The sequence below is a fragment of the Symsagittifera roscoffensis genome, chromosome 3, assembly GCF_963678635.1.
Source record: "Symsagittifera roscoffensis chromosome 3, txSymRosc1.1, whole genome shotgun sequence".
In the NCBI taxonomy this organism is placed as follows: domain Eukaryota; kingdom Metazoa; phylum Xenacoelomorpha; order Acoela; family Convolutidae; genus Symsagittifera; species Symsagittifera roscoffensis.
This window is the reverse complement of record NC_087064.1, coordinates 61,674,686-61,696,737: the sequence shown is the minus strand read 5'-3', so window position 1 is coordinate 61,696,737 and position 22,052 is coordinate 61,674,686. Positions and strand designations below refer to the sequence as shown.

The window sequence follows — 22,052 nt, the reverse complement described above, 5'->3', positions numbered from 1 at the left end:
CCTTGGTTCATAATGAATTCGAATTTTTAAACGTCTCCGGCTTATTCAGCCTGGAAGCAACTGATACGCCTGGGACAGCAAAGGCCCTGAGTTCCAATCTGAGCTGGCAGGGCCTTTTTTTCCAAGCGGGAAATTTCCCATTTCAAAAAACATTGTCGGCTTATGATTTGTTCTCTTATGTTTTGTCGGCTTAATTGCGATATTTTAGGTTTTTAACTGAATGCAATTTCATTTTAAATGCTTTCTGTGTTTTTGTTTACTCCTTCATTTTGTAAATCTACTAGCCTTGACTTCTTTTTAGTGCCGCTCGAAGTTTTTTTCGTTCAATTAAATGTTTGCTTGTCTGTTTTAGGCTTAGTCGTCACATCTTGGAATAATTTTTTGTGCTGTGCCTATTTTTTCTTTATTGTTGCTTTTAGTGTTTGTATTACTCCTACAGTTTGTTATTTTACTTAATTTGACTTCGTATTTCCTTTTTTTAATTCGCTGAAAAAATTCGTCGGTCCGAAATATTTTGGCCTAATTGTTATCGACCTAATAACTCAATTTTCGGTCTTTTCGAGGAAACACACATTCTAACACTACCCTCTGCACTTTTCCAGTTGGTTGTTGGTTTACCAATCGGTTTGTTGAAATTTTTTCATTTTCGTTATTGTGAATTATTTCCAAATTTATTGGAAAAATTTTAGTTTTTCTCAGAAATTTTAATTAAAGTTCAAAACAGGGTATCAATACCAAGACGCTCCATTCTCCTCCTCTGTATGCCTGCATACTCCTCTGGAGTCTCTTTTATTTTGACCCCTCTGTCTAAAGCCTTCGAAAAAGTCTGTTGGGGAATAATCGACCCATATTTTTGATTTTTTAAAGTTTTCTCAAAAACTGCCACTATCAAATCTGAGTTTTTAGCTTCAATGACTAAAATTTTGTTGAAAATTTTTCTGCATAAGCGGCTATGTCAAACTTTGATTTTTGACTGTTTCGTGAATCTTTTTGACTTTTCTCGAAAACTAACGTGTCAAATCTGATTTTATGGTTCAATAGAGATAATAAAAAGTGGGAAGCTCCCGTTTTAGCCATCACTTTAAAAGTTTTTTATACAAAAAGTTTTTGTCCTCAGAAAAGTCAAATTTTTCATTCAGGATTTTAAACTTTAAATTTTCTCAAAAACTTGCGATTACAATCCAATTTTTCTGACACCAAAAGTTATAGACTTCACACTAGTCAAAACTTTGATTTTTGAACGAATTTTTTTGTTTAAGTTTTTGATTTTTCTCAAGAACTACGCTCCCAAGTCTGAGATTTTTGGAAATTGCTTGACCTTACGCTACTGTGCCAAATCTCAGGTTGTATTCAATCGAGAAACTCGGTTTTCGGAATCTTTTCTGCTTTGAAAAGTCGTTTAAACGTTTTTATAACTTATGACTGTTTTTTAGAAATTTTGCGATAGTTGTCCCTGCAGAAGCGTCGACTCCCTAATTTTTCCTATTTTATTCAGTTTTTTTTTACTCTCCTCGCTTATTTTACTAGAGAAACAACTAAGGTTTTGGGCAAAGTCCTAGTGTTGAAATCACATTTTTGTTGCCGCATCAGTATGGCAAACGCATTTAATATCAAACACGTAGCTCCAGCTTTAGCTGGGCCCCTAGTTGTTTTATCGAGACATACAAAAATTTTGGTTTCTAATATTTTTCAACATCAAAATTTTTTTTCGATTTATGTTTTTTTTATGTTTGTATTGTATCGCAAGTGGTGTGTCGAATTTTTCTTTGAAAACTCTCCGAGGCCAGTTGAAGGGCTGTCGAAACATTCAGGGTTTTGCCCGGATATACGAGCAGTTTTTTAACATTGTCTTGGGATTTGAGAATTGACCAATTTCGGTTAAATAATGTCTGCGCTGTTTACCACTTTGCTATTTACGCGTAAAACAAGGCGGTGAATAAATCCAGCTCAGAATTCATTTCTACTTCAATTGAGACTAGTTGTTTGGTCTTTTTAAATCGTTCCTAGACTAGAATTGTATTACTTAGTGATTTACATAGCCTGTGCGCGAAAATATTTGAACTAAGCTTCAAATTTTTTCGTGACAATTTTTCAATAGTACGAGGTTTTGAGTTTCTGTTTAGTTTTGATTGTGTTTGCAAGCACAACTTCGCCTCATTGTATGTTTTTCAAATCTTGACCGTTCGAAAGAATCTTGACAATGGAAAATGTTTGTAGACCTTAAAGATGCAGTTCACAGTCAATCTGTAGCTTATTTTTCAGGTAGATATCTTGGCAACTATTTTTCGTTCTCTCTAATTAATGAAATTGAGCATTAATTGTAGAAAATGGTTTGTTGTTGAATACGTCAAGCTATAGTAACTGTAATGAAAATTTCCCCGGTGAATCAATGGTTGACGCTCATCGATATAAATATCGTAGCATTTGAGTACGAGAAACGCTATGGTTCAGTCTGCCGCACAGTTTAGAAACTTCAATTTTAGCAACTTTAATATATGTTACAAAACTTTAAATTTGAGTCAATTTTCACTCTAAAATATTAAACAGAGGTAAGAAAGAGAACTGAAAGTATTTGAAAGTTACATTTTTAGGTTGTTGTGTACTACAGTTCAACGTCTGATACCCTAAATGGTCTGGCATTCTCCTGGAATGATAACAATTACCAGCTAATAGGAACAACATCTGGCCTATCAGTTGAGTTCGACTTCACTTCCTCCTCGGGTCAAAGCAAGATCCTCTGGTACATTGAGACAGTAGTGTCTGGATCGACAACACAACAATTGACGTTTTACTGGGCCCGTAAGTGTGACATTACACAAAAAAGATCTCTTTTGCTGTTTCCCTTGCTATTTTTACCCCTTTTAAAGAAATTTTTCGACCGTTAAGCATGTATAAGTTTTGTAACTAGTAATGAAACTCGCAAAATTCATATTAACGAAATCTAATACAAACGATATCGCAGAAATAAAAAAAACTTATTTTTGATAGTTTTTTTGTTGCAGAAGCGCGCGAGCCTGTATTGGTCTACACGAGAGATGTTTCTGATGGAGCAGCTTACCAATCGACAGTTTTTACTAGTAAGTGCCAATAAAAGATATACTACATAAAAAGTACCTAGCTTTAAGCAAAAAGAATGAATTTAATTTTCAGTTACTGAAAATCCAATCATCATGTATCGAGTTTGAAGGAAAATTTATAGTTTCATTATTATATTTTGGCAAGTCTACTTCAAGAAATGTCGAAAACTTTTCAGTTGCTTTCTTTGTTGTTAAAAACAGAAGCTTAACCATTCCTTAAATTTTTTGTGTTTTTGAGTTTAAATAGGATTTTACATGCATCTGGATTTTTGATTGCTGTAGGCGGAACAGATGCTAACTTGAAGAGTATTGTGTGGTATAATCCAGCCGACTTCTCAAGTGTTGACCTCAGCCTGAACGGATACTTTTTCGCATCTCAAAACTCTTTCTTATCCAACTTCGACCAATCACAATCGAGAGGCAGAGACGGAACTGCTTATGCTTATCAATTGGTGGCTGGTACTACTTATGATTATGCTCTTACTGGGCTAATAAGTTATGTTCCGGATAGTAATCAGGCAGAGAGCACAGTTTATTCGTACAGCAACAACGGACAGCTCAAAACAGGTTGGCGCCATTTTTTGATCAATACTAGTTATTATTTTTTGAGTCTATTACTTATCTAAAAATTTCATGGTAATTGAAATATAGTTGCGAAATTCGTGATCAAGGCCTACGAAACTTTAGGAAAATTTTTTTCTAATATAATTTTAGATCGTTTTGTTGACATAACGCATCAGTTCGGGGTACTTCAATTGTTTTCAGCATCGGGAGTCCAAATTCAGTGCACGAATGATGGCAAAATGGATCTCCAGGTCAACTATGAGGCTTTGCCTGAAGGTAAGACAAAATAAATTTCCCTTTTCAAATCATTCATATTTCGATCTCATGGAAAAACATTTTTGGTTCCAATTAAGCTTTGAGTGTCAGAAAATAGTGATTGCCTTTGAACAGTTGAACAGAGGTATTATGAGCAGAACAGTTTAAATTCCGTACTGCTTGTTTAGTCACCGTTCGCTTTTCGTCTGCCGGCACAAACACCGAAGTCGACCTAGGCGACGCCAATAACTTAACCCAAATTACACAATCAGTAAGCGAAGTACAATCACAGTGGCTAAAGGAGAACCACTTTACTTACGCTAACAGTCCCATCAACCCGGATTTCTCAGGATACCCCGCAAAGGTGCAAGTCTACTGGGACAACTCAGGGTCCTGCATCCGAGGACTCTCTTTGGGCTACGCCGACAGAGATGGTGTTATCATTAACGAGTGGATTGCTGGATCTCAGAGCGGTTATGATAATAGTCAGAGTGGTAATAAAGTGGAGGTTGACTGGTCTGGAATTACATCTGGATATGACAATGTGCCAGTGTCTGTTATAATTGCAGATGGAGGGACTTGTCTAGCTGGAATTGAGTTCAGGTGAAGATCTTGGTTTAATGTACGGCGGATTGTCTTGTCCAGTTTTTTTTGCACCTTTATTTTCCAAGCTCTGGCCGGATAAAGCTTTCAAAAAAATATTGCGTATACCCAGACTTTTATTTTTGTACACCGGTAAATCTCGCAAATCCAAGAAACATTAAGTGTTTTTTTTTCGGTTTATTTGACTTCAACTACAATCAAGTAATTTAAAATGTCTGTAAGCTAAGTTAATTCATTCTTCTTGTTTCGATTCAATTGTTTGTTTTTGCCTCAAAAAATGACTTCCCAGACAGGTTTACAACCGAAATTCTGCTGCTTCAAAGAGTTTAACCAAGATTCTGCTGCATCAACGAGAGTCACTCTCACCGCCCAGGGGCTGATTTTAAGAAAAATTCTATGACTACTATTTTTTGGCAGACGAGCTCTAAAACTACCCTTTGTGGCTAATATTTGCTGCATACATTGAATTTTGCTCTCTGTTGCCTTTTAAAATTTTTCTGCGCTCTTAACTAGGTTCTGCGAGATTAGCAAAAGTTGCTGAGCCTGCTTTTGAAGCTCGTTTTTCGAATTCAAATTTCAAGTGGACTCAATAGTGGTTTTACACAAGCTGAGCATATTGTCATAATGGGGTATCCACTTTTTTTCCAACCCAAGTCGCAAATGAAAGGTCTTATATATTTGGTACCGTTTTTGCAGCTATAACATTATATCTGGTTTACTTTTGCTGCATAGCGTTATATCTTTGTATCATGTTTATTGGTGGGTAATGTTGAAGGTTTGCGAAGAGCCTATGATTGCGCAGATAGTAGGACTCTTAAGGTTGGGAGTTCGATTCCGGCATCTAGCAGAATTTTAATTAGTTTTGTTTTTCTTCCCTTTATTTTCAATTTTTTTGACCCTTTTAGCACTACTTTTTGCCGTTTTTTTTCTTGGTTTTGTTTGCGAAGTTGCTGCTTCGCATCTGTGTTAAATATTTTTAGTGGAGTCATTTGTGTGAATACCGGGTCACCGAATGGCCGAGTGCCCGAAAGTTGTATTAGGGAGAAGTTTTGTATTAAGTAATTCTCTCAGCATTCAAGAGCATGAAAATCAGTCAGTTTTTGACATTTTAATGGAAGTTTATTTCTTTTCGAAATTTTTAGTCGTTCGGTATTTCGGACATGAGTTTGGCTTCCATTCATTTGAATTAAAAATATGTAATTTTTTGAGTTAACTGCTGAAATTCTCATATTATTTTCAACAGAAGTTCTTCAAATCTTAGTTCTCAGTTCAATTCTTGAAAATCGTAAAATTTTGAAATAAATGTGTCTTAATGTTTTGACTTTCGAAGAAAGTGACAGAATATTTTTGCTTGGTGGTTTTTTAATTCAAGCTATTTTTTTTAACCATCTGGTTACACTTGCCAAGCGAGTGTATTAGTGCGAACCTTTTTTTCCAACCTAAGTCGCAAATATTGGTGCGGCACCTTTATGGTGCGGCACATCAATAATGGTGGGGCACCTTTACAGCTTTTGATAACATGTGCTTTGACGTTCGAATAGTTATAAGTTTACACAGTTGATGCAATTTTAATTCATCAAGTGAACCGAAAAAACTTATTGTTTCAAACAACATAACAAAAATAAAATCTCGGTTTCAGAAATTTTCTAATTCAATGTATCTCGCATTTTTTTTGAAATGCATAAATTATACATAATGCGGCTTTTTGATTTGCAATTTATTGCATGAAAAATTTTATCTTTTTGTATTTGGTGCTACTTTTGCGGCATCGATCTGGCAATTTGTTAGCCTATGTATGTGCGTTATTGGTGGTTAGTTCCTGGGGATTTTAAGCATCCGTGGCTGAATGGTTAGTGCGTGAGACTCAAATTTGCTAGGTCGCAGATTTTGGTAATTCGAGTTTTTGCTAAGCTTCGAGTTTTTAAAAATTCGAGGCTCATTTCTACTTTTTCTTATATCATTTGGTAGAGCTGCTTTTTGGTTGTGTTTTCGCAAATTTTTGCGAAGCGCAGCTTTGCCTCTGTGTTGATATTAATTCCCTGAGCTCAAAATTGAAAGGATTTCTTTTGCAAGCTTTTTTGTCAGGTTTTGAGAGTTTGAAAGTTGCCAATTTTTGATAATTAGGAGCGTGAAATTTCTATTTTCTTCTCTATTTTTTCTTTTGCGAGAGCAAGTGACTTGTAATCGGGAATTAGTTTTTTCCCTCGAACAACTTTTGATTCGCAAATTCTGCTACTCAGTTTTTGTTGCTGCTGCTCAATTTCTGCTGCGGAAATAAAAATCTGAGTTCTTTTGAGGCTGTAATTGATTTTGTCAAAAAAATTTATTGTAAAAATCTGATTTTTTGGACTTCTGGTTTTTGTCTTAATTTTTGAAGACTGTTTTTCTTTTTTTTTTCAAAAACAGTACATGCTATCTCGTACACTTTTGAAGCAATTTCTTATTTGTAATTGTGAATTTACCAACTTTGATTTTGAATAATTTTTTTCAACGGGTTCGTCAAATGTCATGTCGGCTTAGTCAACTAATGTTGCGTAGTTTTATGGGCGAATTTTTTAAAAGGTTTTTGCCTGTTTCAGCACGGATGGATTGTTGTATAATTTTTGATTTCAAAATTTTAAAAGCTTGAAACTTTTTTGACTACAGTTTCGTTTTCGGCTTAAGGAGTGTCGGCTCAAGTTTTTTGAATTTTTTGCCGCTCAGTCATGATTCTCAATGCTTTCTAAGGCTGTTTATGAGCCTCATCCGAGACGAAGGTTTGAAGCTTTTGTAGATATTTATCTGGATATATTTTTCATAAAAATTTTAGCTTATTTTTTCAAAAAAAATGGACTTCTTTTTTATTCAACATCTGGTAAAAAAAAGCTTTAATTGTCGCCTTTGTTAACGTTTAGCATACGGCGTATTGGCAATCATTACAAATTGATTTAAGACGAGCTAAGTTATTCAATTAATTTAGTAGATGCGAGTTTTTTTCCTTTGCAGGTTGAAGTGCGTCTGGATAGAAAATTTAAAAAGCAACAAAAACTTTTCATTTTTACACTTGTACGAGCAAGTGTCTTGTGATTGGGAACGAAACTTTTTCCCCGTAAACAACTTTGGTTACAACGAATTGAATTTGTTTTTGTTTTTGAACCTTAACATTTTCCAGATTCCTTTCCACTTGGCCTGGAGGTAAAGCGGTTTCTTTTGTACCCTAAGGTCTGGAGTTCTAGTCCCAGCAGGACATGATTTTTTTTTCGCAATGTATAACATGGAAAATAATATTTCGGGAAAAAATTGAATTTTTGGATTTTTATTTGTCTGCTCAAGTTATGTCGGCTAAAGAGCCACACCACGCGTTAAAGTTTAAACACACGACTTTCAAAGTTTTTTTTGTACAAAGACAAATTTTTCGGTTCAACTGATGTCTGCTTAAATATTGTCGGCTTCTTTTCCGCTTCGTAACTTATATTTCTTTGCTTATTCTAATTTCAAATGTTTTGCTTGGCATGTTTGCCTACAATTTCTGTTAGATAAAAACAAGTTTTATAAAAAATGTGTGGGATTGGGTTTTCAATTATTTTCTTAGACGCTGAGGAAACTTTTTTCGTTGTTCTTTGCAAAATTTTCAGTTTTCTCAAATACTATTCTACCTATTTGCATAAAAGGGGTTTTCAATGGAGAGACCGCCGACTCCTTTGAATGCCTGCATAATCACCTAGTCTCTTTTTACTTTAACCCACTGTCTACAGCCTTCGAAAATGTCTGTGGGGGAGTATTTTATCCGTATATTTTTTTCGTTTTCTCAAACTAGCCTCCCAAATCGGAGATTTTGTCTTTAATTGATAGAACCGTTTGCGGAAAGCTCTCCTGCATAAGCCTCTAAGCCCAATTTTTTTCACACAAAAAATTATGGTCCTAAGAATAACCAAATATTTGTTTTTTTGACCGTTTTCGAATTTTTTGACTTGTCGAAAACTACCCTCCCAAATCTGCGAAATTGTGTTCAATCCGAAGAATGGGCTGTAGTAAGCTCCTCGCATACGCGACTTCGCCCATTTCTTTAACATTAAAAGTTATGGCCCTCGGAAAAGTCAAAGTTTTGATTTTTTGACCGTTTTTGGAACCTTTCTGATTTCTTTTAAAAAACTACTCTATCTAATCTTAGATAAAGGGTCGTATCGAAAGAACTGGTTGCTACAATATTTCCAACAGAATCTGCGACTTTTTGTCAGAACATTGTTATATCTTGGGAAAATTCCAAAATTTTCACTCTTACTTATTTTAGTAGAGAAACAAGTCAGGTTTTGGGCACAGTCCAATTTTTGAAAATACGCATTTCATCACGTATCAGTGTTTCAAACGCAAAAAATACCAAACACGTACTTCCAGCTTTAGCTTTTCGAAGAAAGTGAGGAATCTCTATGCTTGGAGTTTTTTGTTCTGACCAATTTCACGAAAGAAATTTGATTGCGTGGTGATCTATCCTGGAATCTTATGAATACAATCGGGTTCGCTCGCACTACCTTAAGTTTGGTTGAGAGCTCCTTGTTTATTACTGAATACTTTTAATATACAAATTGTTTATGTATTACCAATTATCCCGCACTCAAGATCTTTCCAAATTGAATTGTCATATCAATTCCGTAAACGAATCAAGTTTTAGAAGTTAATATATGATATCTTGGCAGTCGAGAATAAATTATTTGTCTCGAATCCAGTTAAGGGGCAGGCGGAACTTTCAGGCCTTTGGTCTGATATACGAGCAGTCTTGTTCAGTTTAGTACTGTTATCATTGTTGGCCGCTTTTTCCTTTTAAATTTTTCGCCATTTTGAACGATAAACAAAAGCAGTTTCCTTTTAATGAGTTTTGAGAAAATCAGTTTTATGAGATTTTGGATGGAATAGATTCAGAATAATAAGCCAACTGCAGACTACTTCGCATAATTGCTCGGAAAGTGGAGTGCAGTTCAAGTGATTTGAAGACTCTCTTACAAATCGGTTATTGGTTTTAATTATAGAATTCGCTTTTTTTATTGACAAACTCGAAGTGTATCTCTTTGGCACCAATTTTAATGAGCCTCTTAATTAAATCTGACCAAATTGACCAACAGCATTATATAAACAACAGTAGCATCGATGTTTTTCTTTTTGTTTAAAACAGCAGCAACAGTGAGAGAAAAAAGTGATATTATAGACTAACAACATGTTTTCACGATGAGAATTTTTCAAATCGACCTCTGGTCTTTCATTCATTAGGATATCTTAAACTTGTTAAGTTCCAGTGCAGCAAATTTTTTTCTGAAGATTATGGCTCCCTAATTTTAAATCTGCTAGCAAGAATTTAAACTAGAGCCATTTACCAAAAAAGAACCAACAATGGAGCTGTTGAGCTCCGTACGAAGAATAGATACATACTTTTTAGCTTCCTGATAAAAACTGGTGGTTTTATTTTTCTATTTCTTTTCAAAAGTTGCCCAAGTTTTCATATCCTGTGAAAAGGCGATCCAGGTTTGATCGATATTTGCAGTCTATGAAACGAAATCTTCGTGTATTTCTGGGAAAAAAAATTTTACTGTATTTTTTTGTCGTTACCTAATTGCGATAGTGATCCCAGCGGGTAGCTACTTGCTAGGCTGAATAGCCGGTCCTAGCTCTCTTGATGCAGTGAATGACTATGCTATAAAAAAATTTACACTCTATAGAATGAATTGAAGCTCGTAGGGATTCTTCAAGAGTTTTTTCAATTTTTCCAGCAGTGTCCTTCTGTTTATTAAATCATGTGACTAGAAGAAAAAGAAGAAATAACACTTCACTTACTGTATAAAAATCTATGCATCAATACAGTAAAAAGTAATAAAGATAAATTCAAGTTTTCAGATTAGTTGCTTGAATAGTATTTAGAAAAGAGAAGTGAACAAATAAGTGAAAAGCGATGAATTTACTGCAGGATTAAAAACATCAAACTAAGACATAACAACATAAATAAAACACATTTGTATATAAGGATAAAACACTTAAACTTTAACAACTTCGGTAAATATTACTGGTGATATATACCAACGTTTTAATGAAAATGGAACTCACACCATGTAATTGTTTGCGTACATGCTGTATTAGATTGCATTTGTTTAGTGTATAACTGTTTCAATTTTTTCTTAAATGTTGTAGTAGTGTTGTCGAGTTTTCAAAATGTTGTTAGCATTGAGTTAAATTTTTTTGATGTGAGGCGAATGAACAATTTTTGTAGAGAAGCAGTTGAATAATGGTTATCAAGAATTTTGTGCTTGGTGCGATTTTTAATTCTGTATTGGCTATTGGCAGTTTTAATGCATTGGCAAAACTTTCCTCTTCTAAGGAGGATATTGAAGTCGATAAGTTAATTTTTTCAATTTAATTCTGTTTTAAATTCCGATAAAAGACTTGTATGTACGCAGTATGGTGGCTGACTTTATTTTGGACCAGAAAAGCGTGCGTTTTGGGGCCCAGTTCAACAGTTTTGGGGCCCAGTTCAACAGTTTTTTTTAGTTTGAAATAACAGATGAGAATCTAGAATCAAACGTAATTGTTTGCATTCAGACTTTTTCTCTTCCTAATGTTCGTTTATATCGAAACAAACTGATTCCACTTTCTGCTTATCACTTTTTTGCCAAAAATTTATAAAATCCAATTTCGATTCATTTTGATTTTACTCATTTTCAGCAAAAAAAGAAGGTAATTTTGTGTAAGGATTTTTCTAATTGGCTCAGAGCATTACTTGATGACATAGATGACGCATGCATAATGCAATCGTCAGCATACTGTCCAGAGTACATCCATCGCTGATACGATTTTGATTATCATTGACATCCAAATTGAACAACAACGGACCCAGTACTGTTCGTTGCGTCACCCTTTTTTTGACATCTATCCAGTCCGAATAAATTCCATTGACATTTACTCTTTCAACAGGCTTTTTTGTTACAAAAATTTTCAATTAAGGCATAAGAAATATAGTCAAAAGCTTTTGAAAGGTTCAAAAAAGCTGCATGAACAATTTTTTTTGGAATCAAATACTTTTCGAATATTTTTTCGGCAACGTAAATACGCGAATTTTGTGTGGAAAGTTTTTTGCGAAATCCAAAATGAAAAGGAGGCGTAATTTGATGTTTTTCCGAGTGTTTCTTAAGTTGAGCATGAAGAATTGTCTCAAAGTTTTTTTCAAATTGCATAGGTTCTTTTAATGTGTTATTAATTGCTAAGATCAATTGTGTAGTTTTTCTTTTTTCAATTCCGTGAGAAAAATATTCTCATCTATGCAGGTATTAGCAACAATTATTGATTGTACATTGTTTGTTGCCCAAGCGGGATCAATAAAGTCCCAAATTTAGTTCTCGCAGTATATGATAACGTTGTTACACTGTTCTGTGCTGAAAATCAAAAATTGGTAAGTTAGAAGTACCTTGATCATAAAACTGAAGTTTAGCAGCTCCAAATAATTTCCCTAATTTTGAAAAAACACAAATATATTGATTGGCAATTTTAATATTTGTTTTCTTGATTGAATCACGCAGAGCAGTAATTCTGGAATTGAAGGAACTGGAACCTCGAATTTGGTTAAAAGTTCTCAATTTTTGCTAGATTGTGATGAGAAAAGGAAAGAATAAGTCCGATTGTTTGTTTTGTTTATCCTTAACTACTTCGGCTATTTGGTCGCGACAAAGTCAATATTTTCGCCAATTTTCATTTCGATGAGCCAGAAGTGATTCTTGTTTCGTTTTCAGTTGCTGAAGACCATAAGAATCTAATTTTAACAGCACTGAAAACATGTTTTGTGCGTCTGTACATTGATATAATCTTTAGTTGCTGAAAAGCAAAAAAATCTAGATTTAACAGCATTGAAATCATGTTTTGTGCGTCTGTACATTGATTTAATTGAAACCAAGGAAGAGCGGATAGAGTCTGGCAAAATCCAATTTTTGCTATTTTTTAATTGAAAGTAAAAACTGCTTGCGGTTTGTTTTTTCCACATTTATTGTTTGTCAAAATCAGTGTAGCAAAATGATCTGTTGTGTAAGGCGTATCAAAGCAAAAATCATTTCCATTTGTCTCAAATTCATCAATCAGACAATTAATATGGGTTTTTGTCGAAGAACTGGCTCGTGTTGCATCATATGGACAATAAACTTTTGAAATCCATATGGAATGATGATTGATTTCAGATTTTCTTTCTCCGTGTTTAATTAATTAATGCGTTAATCACCCATCGAAGTTATTCAGTTAGATACAAAAAGTGCATTATTAATGTTCAGTAAGTTGTTCCAGAAACGCAATAAAATTCGTTCTGTTCGGGTTATAAAATAAGTTAATTAACATTTTTCTTACTGCCAACATTAAAACTAGATTGGCAATCAACCCACACTGATCCATATTTTTCGCTATTGAACAAGTTTAAATCGTCTCTCAATTTTAGGGCCAACTTGATTGGTAAATCTGAAAAAACACCACCACTTTTTTTTTTTAAGCATCGATTGTCCGTCATATCTACACATTACATGTGTATGAGGTTTAAGATTCCATAAGTTCACATCATCTTCTTGCTTTATCCACGTTTCAGAAATTTACTCTTTAAAACTTACAGTTGAAAAACATTTTTTTTGCTTCGGCTGCATGAGATGTTTTTTATTAAACTGTACTTTGTTTAAATACCGGGTTTTGCAGCGGTTGACTTGGATGTCTCTTGCTCTCGATGAAGCGCAATTTGATATTCTTGTTGCAGGAATAGTAACAATATGGATATCAGTGGCGGCTGTATGGGTCCTGTGGACGACTCTGCCTGCTCTCAGACGGCATTCACTCAGCCATCTGCACCCACTGGCCTCCCAGATTACTACTTGTATGGTCTAACTGTAGGATCAGATGGCAGTGGAGACTTCATTTATAGCTTGAGTGCACAGTATGCGTCAGTAGGTTAGCTCCTTGCAAACAACTTTGATTTTTTTCAAGGGCAATCGGTTTTGAGAACGTTTTGCCTGGAATGATGATATATTGTAGCGAATACAATTACATGTTTAGCAAAAATTTTGCCTGTGACGAGAATAAACCATTTCGAAAATGTTATGCTTTCGACACTTGAAAAATGAATGGAATCAGCGAAAAGTAAAATGATAAAAAAGGGTGTTAATGGGTAACTTTAAATAGTTGTTTCGCATGAGTTCATTTAGTGTCTCTCATTAAAATTGTTCGCATTCAGAGTTTTGCATTTAAATCAATTGACATTAAATTAAATTCGAAATTTTATCTAAATTTCATTTGGAGTTAAATTTAAAGTTAAAATATAATCAAATTTTTTTAATAGAAAATCACTGCTGTCTTTCCTCCGTATAACAGAAGCATAAATTTCGTGATATAACTACACATGTTCTTTCAATGTTGCGTATGAAGCCCAAAAATTAGGTTTGGCCTCTGAACAGATGTTGAAGAGTGTATAATGAGTGGAGTATTGTAGTGAGGTTTCTGTTTTAGACTTTCCCGATTTGTTGGCCCGAGACAGAACTTGTACTTTTGACTGGACAGTGTACCCTCAGTTCATCAGGGACAGCTACTTCTACAGACAGTTCAATCTGGACTCAGATCCACTGCAGTGTGGCTCTTCTAGAGAAGTGGTTGACATCGGTGTGGCAGACAACGGTTGGTACCTTTCCTCTGAATTATTACTTTTTAGTTAATCGGTCACCAGCCCAATATTCAATTTCACTAAGCTATGGTTTTTTTTGCAATTTCTCCGCTCATGATATTTGACAAAGTTGAATCTTAACGCTTGCGATTAGCAAGAGTTATGAAATCTGAATATAGACTTTGTTCAGGTTAACAACTTGCTTAAAAAGATCACTTGAATCCTTTGTGCTACTGACATGCCAAATTTCCTGAAAATTCAAAATGAACTACTGGGTACTACCTACTGGAAATTAAAATCTAGATATCTGCCCATTGTGTGTCTAATTATAGAATTTCAATATTTATTTTTTTTGCTGATGACTTTTCGGCTGTGGGGTTGTCGACTTAAGCTCTGTCGGTATAGCACTATGCGATTATCTACTGGAAATTAAAATCTAGATGTCTAACCATTGTGTGTCTAATTATAGAATTTCAATATTTATTTTTTTGCTGATGACTTTTCCGCTGTACGATTGTCAACTTAAGCTCTGTCGGTATAGCACTATGCGATTACCTACTGGAAATTAAAATCTAGATATCTAACCATTGTGTGTCTAATTATCGAATTTCAATATTAATTTTTTTGCTGATGACTTTTTGACTTTTCGGCTGTACGGTTGTCGACTTAAGATCTGTCGGTTTAATTTGCGAACTGTGTACATAACTTTGCGTGTATAGCACTATGCGATTACCTACTGGAGATTAAAATCTAGATATCTAACCATTGTGTGTCTAATTGAGTTTCAATATTTTTTTTTGCTGATGACTTTTCGGCTGTACGGTTGTCGACTTAAGCTCTGTGGGTTTAATTTGCAAACTGTGTACATTACTTTGCATGTATAGCACTATGTATGTGGTACATCCAATTTTCTGCAAAAAGATTTGTGAAATCATAAATATTATCCGCGCTCAAATTTGAGTTTTATTTTGATTTCTGTGTAAGTTCAGCTTCTTTCCGTTGTTAAAAAGAAGATATATTCAACTGTCGAACGGCAGAAGTGTACAGGTCACGAAAAACGTGATCGATTTTCAATTTTGAAAGTGGATTCTATTTCAGATTTCCCAGAGGAACAAAAAAGATCCAGTTTTCTCAAATTGGTTAAGTTTCATCAAAAAGTGTTAATCCTAAATTGTTCTTGAAAACAAAAGAGCTTCCAGGACCTATAGTTTTTACTATCAAATTTAAATTTGATTTTTTTTTCAAAAATTTTTTTCTGCTGGATATTTTTTACCTAAAATTTTGTTAACATAAAATTTTCATTGTTATTTTTCGGTTACAATAAATTTTCGAATGCTATAAACCGTCATTTTTTGATATTTTTTTTCAATTCGTTTTTCCAGTTCCTTCTTGAATGGTAAGATCATTTGCAATCTTGTTCTTACAATCTGGAAAAATTAGGTTGATTTGTTTTTTTTCTATTCAACGCTTTTTGTTCTGAGTCTTGAAAAAAATTTCTGCTTTGTGGTTTTTGAGTACTTCTGATTGCGGTGGCTTTTTTCTCAAGAACAATTTCAATTTTTTAACCTGTCGTTTTGACAGATTTTCTTATGATCAGAAAGTCATTGATGTTTTGAGCTTAAATTTAAAAAGGTGATTTACTTGCGATTGTTTGTAATAAAAATTGAAAAATGAGGGTTATATAATCTTGCAATTTTTAACTCGTAAACGGTTATTTAATTCGGGGTTCACAAATTGTTTCAAATTGAAAAAAGGTATGCGATCTGTTCATTTTAATACTTTAATGTGTGATATTTATGTCACTTTCTGATTTAATTAACGTGTAGTTAGATGATTTCAAACATTTTTCCAATTTTTTTTTGCAAATTTCAGAAAATTGCAAATTTGCAAATTTTGAAAATCGAGATTATCTTCAGAAACATTAAAAGGCTTTCAAAACCTTCAGGGCGCATTAACTTTTTCTTAACTAAACGTTTTTGATGATTTTTTATACCATCGTTTACTTGAGCTCAATTTTAAAAAGATTTTATCCCTGTGATTAGTTTTACAGGGACTCGGAAATGGCTAATTTGGACAGCTCGTAATATTTAACGCGCGATATGTTACGTTCATATATCACGGGTTTTCGGCGAATTAAATTAGACCAATTGAATTGGAGCCAGCATTTTGGCATTACTAATACGATACGAGATTATCACAAGACAGCTCGTATCAGGGTAAAGACCTGATTGTTCCGACTGCCCATTAATTGGCCTTGAAAAATTTTTGGTTTTTGAAATATTGACAGATAACGAATTTTAGGCTGATAGTATCAAACTTTAAGTTGAGTCGTATGTTCAATTCATAAGACCAATTAGCTTTGTCTCAATTCAATTTGGAATGTTTATGAGTGCATACAATTTGCCACGCATAAAAAATTCGCGTATTGAAACTATCAAAGTCTTATTCGAGCAGCAAATCCATTCGGATTTTAATCTAGTGCAAGCATACTCCGTTAGTAATCTAAAAAAACTCAGCGCTTTGCCCGGATATACGATCTGTCTTGTTTACTCTTAAGGTGTAAAACGTTCGCCGATTACTTTTTTTGAACCAATACTTGTTAAACTACATTTTTTGACATTGAGAACATTTCTATCCCTCAAACCACGCATCATAGCGTATTTTACAAAGACAAAAAAAAATTTGCATGCCACAGCAGCATCAGGTTATGCAAAGAACACTATTAAATAATTGAGGGTAGCGATTGTAAAGTGGCTCTCGGTCGAAAGGTCGGTGGCTCGAGGCCCACTAAGATCAATCATGCTCCTTGTTTGAGGGTGAGGCAACATTTCTGAGCCCCTTTCGTGAGGCGAAACTTCACAGCATGTAGGTATTTGCATATGTAAAGACAGTGGTTCTCCTAAAAGAACTAAACAGTGCGCGTTGTAGTCAGTCTATGGTTTTAATCGAAAAAAAAAGTTTTATTTAGTTACGGTAAACGTGCTTTACGAACAAAGAGTCAGTCGCAGTCGGGACGATCCAGCGGCCAAAGCTCTGACGTCACAGAACCAACTGACTATCACGAGGTTCAACGACTGGCACGTGTCAGCCTTTTGTTACTACAATGGCGAAGGCATAGAGACTGGACAAGTGAAGACCATTCAAGAGGCGGATCAGGCGGCGGCCGGAACCAACCAGTTCCAATTTTCTATGAATGTGTATTTCGACAACACCTTTCAGGATTTTTACACATCGTAAGTTGTGATCTATGAATTATTAGCTGTATAATTGTTTAGGACAAATGTTAAATTGAATCTACAATTGGACTATGAAATATTTAAGAAATATCAGAAAAAATTCCGATGTAAGAAATATCAGAGGTAGATTCGTAGAAACTTTGTGCAGTAATTTACCAGCACCGTCGTTATTAAAATCTTTAGATAGAAATATATCTCACCGATTAGATAGTAAATCCATGATCGATTCGAGTTCAAAACGTTGAGTTTTGGTGGATTTAATCCCTAAAAGCTTGTTTATACCAAAACTCGGATGTCTTCAACTACCACCCCCCGTAACGAATTGCCAATCCTATAAAGAACTAAACGGTTAAGCATATGTAAGTTTTTTACCTGGTAACGATCTCCCCCTTTTGCAAGGGGGTAGCTAAGGAGATCCCAATAAATCACTCATTTGCGCATCAGTTCAATACAGTTGCATTTGAAAGATACCAAATGATCCTATAATTTTTGTAAGGAAGCCATATAATATCACCATGTATTATTATAACAATGTTGTTGAAATGCAGACAATCTCCCCCCATGATCTTGGGCGAGCCGATGTACGTGATGGTGACGGGAGATTTCAACCTGCAGAACTTCCAAGTAGTAGCCACAGATTGCAAGGCCACTAAGACGTCCAACCCAGATGACGCAGAATTTTACACCATCGAAGCTGACACGTAAGTTGCAATACACTGCCATAGTCCGATCTTTATTTGTTAAAAAAAACGGTTGGCCCTTATCCGACACATTTTTGCATATTACCATCAAACTTGAATACTGTTTCCGAAGTGATAAAAATTCCCTGAAAAGTTTTTGAAATCCTCGTCGAATTTTGTTTGGTTTGACCAAATTTATTTTGCGAGTTTCTTTAAATGCCTAAAAGACCTTCGCATGGATGATTGATAATGACTTTTTGAAACTTGAGAATACTTTTTTGATCACAACGTCGACCAACAGCGTCCAAAGATAGCATTTGCGTCTTTTTTGACAGAATTTTTGACAATGATATTTGTGGACACTTTTTGTTGAGGTTATTACCAAAAAAAACCTTCCTGAAGTTTCAAAAAGTGTTTTTCAATTATTTATCGAGCCCCCTAAATCCGCTTCTGTAAAATTAAACAACCCCTAATTTACAAATGCATCCTGTTAAGATTTCTCATCCCCTCAAAAGTCAGCTCGTGTATATCTGCTTAGCACTGTGATCGGAAGTGTCATTACCTTTTTAGTGGTCAAATGACGTTCTCTCAGGCTTGAGACTTGGGTTATAAATTGTACAATTTTCTGTATTTTTCTGGGTTTAAGCTTGAAAACAATTTATTATTGCTATATAGCTGTGCGGCAGATGACTCGTTTGAGAGGGACACTCCTCCAATACACCTAGCAGACGCATTCCACTTCAACGCCTTCGCTTGGTTCGATGAGAGCTCAGATCAAGTCTTAACCGCCTCTGTCTACTTGCACTGTGACGTCAGAGCATGTCCTGAAGGCGAGAGCTTCTGTGACATCACCGGTAAAACAAATCATAAAATAGTTAGAATTATTGAGGCAGTACAACAATGCCGAAGTACAACAGTGTTGAAAAAAATGTCAAACGGTGCCCAAAATCATCAACTTTTGGCTCCGACGAACTGACCGAATTATTTATTACCCACTGAAATTGCATTCTAAATTTTGTATTTTGAACCAATATTAACACTATAAGTATACCATGAGTATGATCTGTTTTATAAGGTCAACGGATGTGTTTCGTTTAGATCCAACTGCCTGCGGAAGTAGGCGAAGAAGACGCAGGTCCCTGTATTCTGACAACGACTCTCCACCGAAGGGTTCGAAAATGGTCAAAGTGAGAAGTAAGCAGCCCATCCAAATCATCCGACCAGGACTCTACGAAACACTGAAAGGTGTGTACAAATAATTCAGGTCAAATGAAAATCCCTTCAAAGAGCCACTTAAGAAGGGGGGCAGCGCACAAATATGAGCAACGCCGTTAAATAGATGTTAAATTTTATCAATTTTTTCAAGGTTTTGTCTCGAATTTTGCAGTTGGAATATTCTGACTTCCAAAATTGGATACAAATAAGCTACCGTGTATGAGATAAATTGGCTTAACACATTCATTTCGCTTCAATCATAATCTTTTAATGAAGAAGAAAGACGGTGTTAAAAATGAAGAAGAAAGACGGTCTACCAATTAGATTTGAATTAGGAGACTGAAACATGTTGAAAAGTTTGCCTGCGGCGCAGAAAATTTATTCAAAATATTATCATTGATAGTGTTTTGGGAAAGCTTGAGCGATTTACCAAAAAGTTGACAAAACTTCCATTTTTTTATAATCCTTATTTTCATGAAATTTTAATATCCGTGCCTATATCTGGTAGCGTATATATTCAGCATCTGATAACAGTTTTGATAAGACCAACATGCTCGTCTGACATTGATGGATCTATTTAACTATATCCCTTTTTTTGCAAAACGGATGGGAGAGTTTCTTTACTAGGTAAAAACTCTCATATACGCAACCGTTGATTTATTGTGCCAACTTTCGTAGAAAGTGACGGAATATTTGTAATGTAGGTGTTTTTTTTTCTGCTGACAATTTTCGACTTTTTAACTAGCCATTTTTGGCGGGATTTTTTTTCTTTCAGCCGAAAATTATTTTTCTTCAAATTTAAAACAATATTTCACCTGTGTACATTTTTCATAAAGCTATTGGGGTTTAAAGAATGCCAATTTGGAATGATTAACGCGCGATGTAGTTTGTGCTGTTAACGCGTAAGCGGATATTTAATCCGTATTAGAAATTGTTCCAAATTGAATTGAGGGATACTATCTATTTGATCTCTTTATTACTTAGCTATATGTTAAATGTTTTGCTGTGTACTTTATATAGCGTGAGGGGGGATGATTTTTGCAAAAAAATCGGAAAATTTTTTTTTTTGAAAGTTTTATCAATTTTTTTCTAAAGCGAACACTACTCCATAGACTTTAAAGGGCAGTCGGAACCTTTAGGGCATCGCCCTGATACGAGGCTTTATAGGGACGATTTTCTTTACTAGGTACCCGAGGGCCATTTAGTTACAGACGGAAGATGTTCACAAATTAAATATTTAGGAGACAATGATAATCGTGAAAGCTTGTTATGTAAGTCGTGATGATTTGTTTCTTTTGTTTTAAGAAAAAATCTTTAAATTCGTTCACAATCTAGTTTGATTTTTCGCGGCTTAATTTTTTTAAAGTTCAGTTCATTTCTTTCGTTAAAAGGAAGAAAAACTCCACTTTTGAACAGCAAAAGTGTAAATTCACAAATAAAACGTCTCGGCTTCTTATTTCGAAAGTGGATTTTAGTTTTCAAATTTCCCAGCGGAACAAGAATTTACATATTGATCCAGTTTTCTCAAACTGTCTAAATTTTATCAAAAAAGAGTCAAACCTAAATTATTATTGAAATTCAAAGAACTTAAAGTGCATCTATATTTTTTGAAGTTCGAAATTCAAACTTTTTCAAAACTCAAGTCAGTATTTTTTCTGTTTGCTTGCGTTCATTGACTCTTTTACAACTGTTGGCTATGATTTAAATTTTAAGCTCATGGCATCTCTAGTTTTGAGCTCAGGGCATAACTTAAAAAAATCCGATCACAACTGGCTTGTTAAAAGTCGAAAATTGTCCGTCACTTTCTTCGAATAAAACTGTTGTCTGTAACTCTATCTTCATGGCAGTGGTGCTTGCCTGGCAATTATATATTTGTGGGTTTGCAATCTCAAGTGCATTTTAATTTATAATGGAAATATTCGAAGCAAGCCATAGATAGCGTAGTTTGGATCGAGCGAAAAAACCTACTACAGGTTAAGCCCCTGGCTGTGAAAATAAAAAATGATGTGTTTAGGGGACCGAGGCATATACCCAAAGGACCCTAGTCGGGCATATCTTTTAAATAAGCCATAGATTAGTTCAGTTCGATTGTAAAACCTACAGATTGATGTCTCTGGCTGCTTAACTTTAAAAAATGTTTTTAGTGGATCGAGGCATGTACCCGGTGGACAGAAGCGACCCTGAGCTGTCTTCCCACCAGGCACTTCTAGCCTTTCTCTTCCTCCTCACCACCTTCACCCTCTCCCTCTATCTCGCCATCCGACTACTCAAGCTCAGACGGAGTCGCTGGTGTTCCAATATGTTCAGTGGATTCTCACAGTCTAAGAACTACTTGTCAAATAAAGTCTGCTAGTAGTTATCTTGTAGAACACCAAATCTCCAAATCTTCTATTTGTACATGATGGCACCATTATTTTTTATAAGAACATCACCAGTTTAGCAATTGTTTTCTCAGTCTTGTAAAAAAATTGTCATTTTTTGTGGCTCAAATTTTTTTGTTGGAAAACTTGAATTTTTGTGATCACAGCGATATTTGGTTTTTTGAATTAAGGTACCTTGTCGAGTTTGTTGGAACGTTGAAAAAATTTGCCTAAATTGGTGATCTGCAAATTTTTTAAATAACTTCATAAGATTCTCAATTCTTATATCAACAAAACCAGCAAATGTTTTGTAAATTCAGATGTGTAAATAATTTTGAAATTTCAATCAAATTAAATTTTGTATAATCAGACACTATCAGAAATCGTTCATTACTGTTATTTTATTAGTCGATCAAGTTGTCGAG

General features: G+C 34.7%; 1 protein-coding gene across 1 annotated transcript in view; it reads left to right on the top strand.

The window, feature by feature from the left end:
- The window catches only part of LOC134841902 (uncharacterized), a 40,170-nt gene extending 18,410 nt beyond the window's left edge, over positions 1–21,760 (top strand). The window contains exons 6-17 of the mRNA XM_063857973.1: positions 2,592–2,799; positions 3,003–3,077; positions 3,360–3,644; positions 3,843–3,917; positions 4,085–4,499; positions 13,240–13,430; positions 13,986–14,150; positions 17,105–17,369; positions 17,921–18,073; positions 18,728–18,906; positions 19,151–19,297; positions 21,412–21,760. Of these exons, the coding sequence (XP_063714043.1) occupies positions 2,592–2,799; positions 3,003–3,077; positions 3,360–3,644; positions 3,843–3,917; positions 4,085–4,499; positions 13,240–13,430; positions 13,986–14,150; positions 17,105–17,369; positions 17,921–18,073; positions 18,728–18,906; positions 19,151–19,297; positions 21,412–21,620 (2,367 nt within the window). The 3' untranslated portion in view covers positions 21,621–21,760. The remainder of the gene's footprint in view (positions 1–2,591; positions 2,800–3,002; positions 3,078–3,359; positions 3,645–3,842; positions 3,918–4,084; positions 4,500–13,239; positions 13,431–13,985; positions 14,151–17,104; positions 17,370–17,920; positions 18,074–18,727; positions 18,907–19,150; positions 19,298–21,411) is intronic.
- The last annotated feature ends 292 nt before the right edge of the window (positions 21,761–22,052 follow it).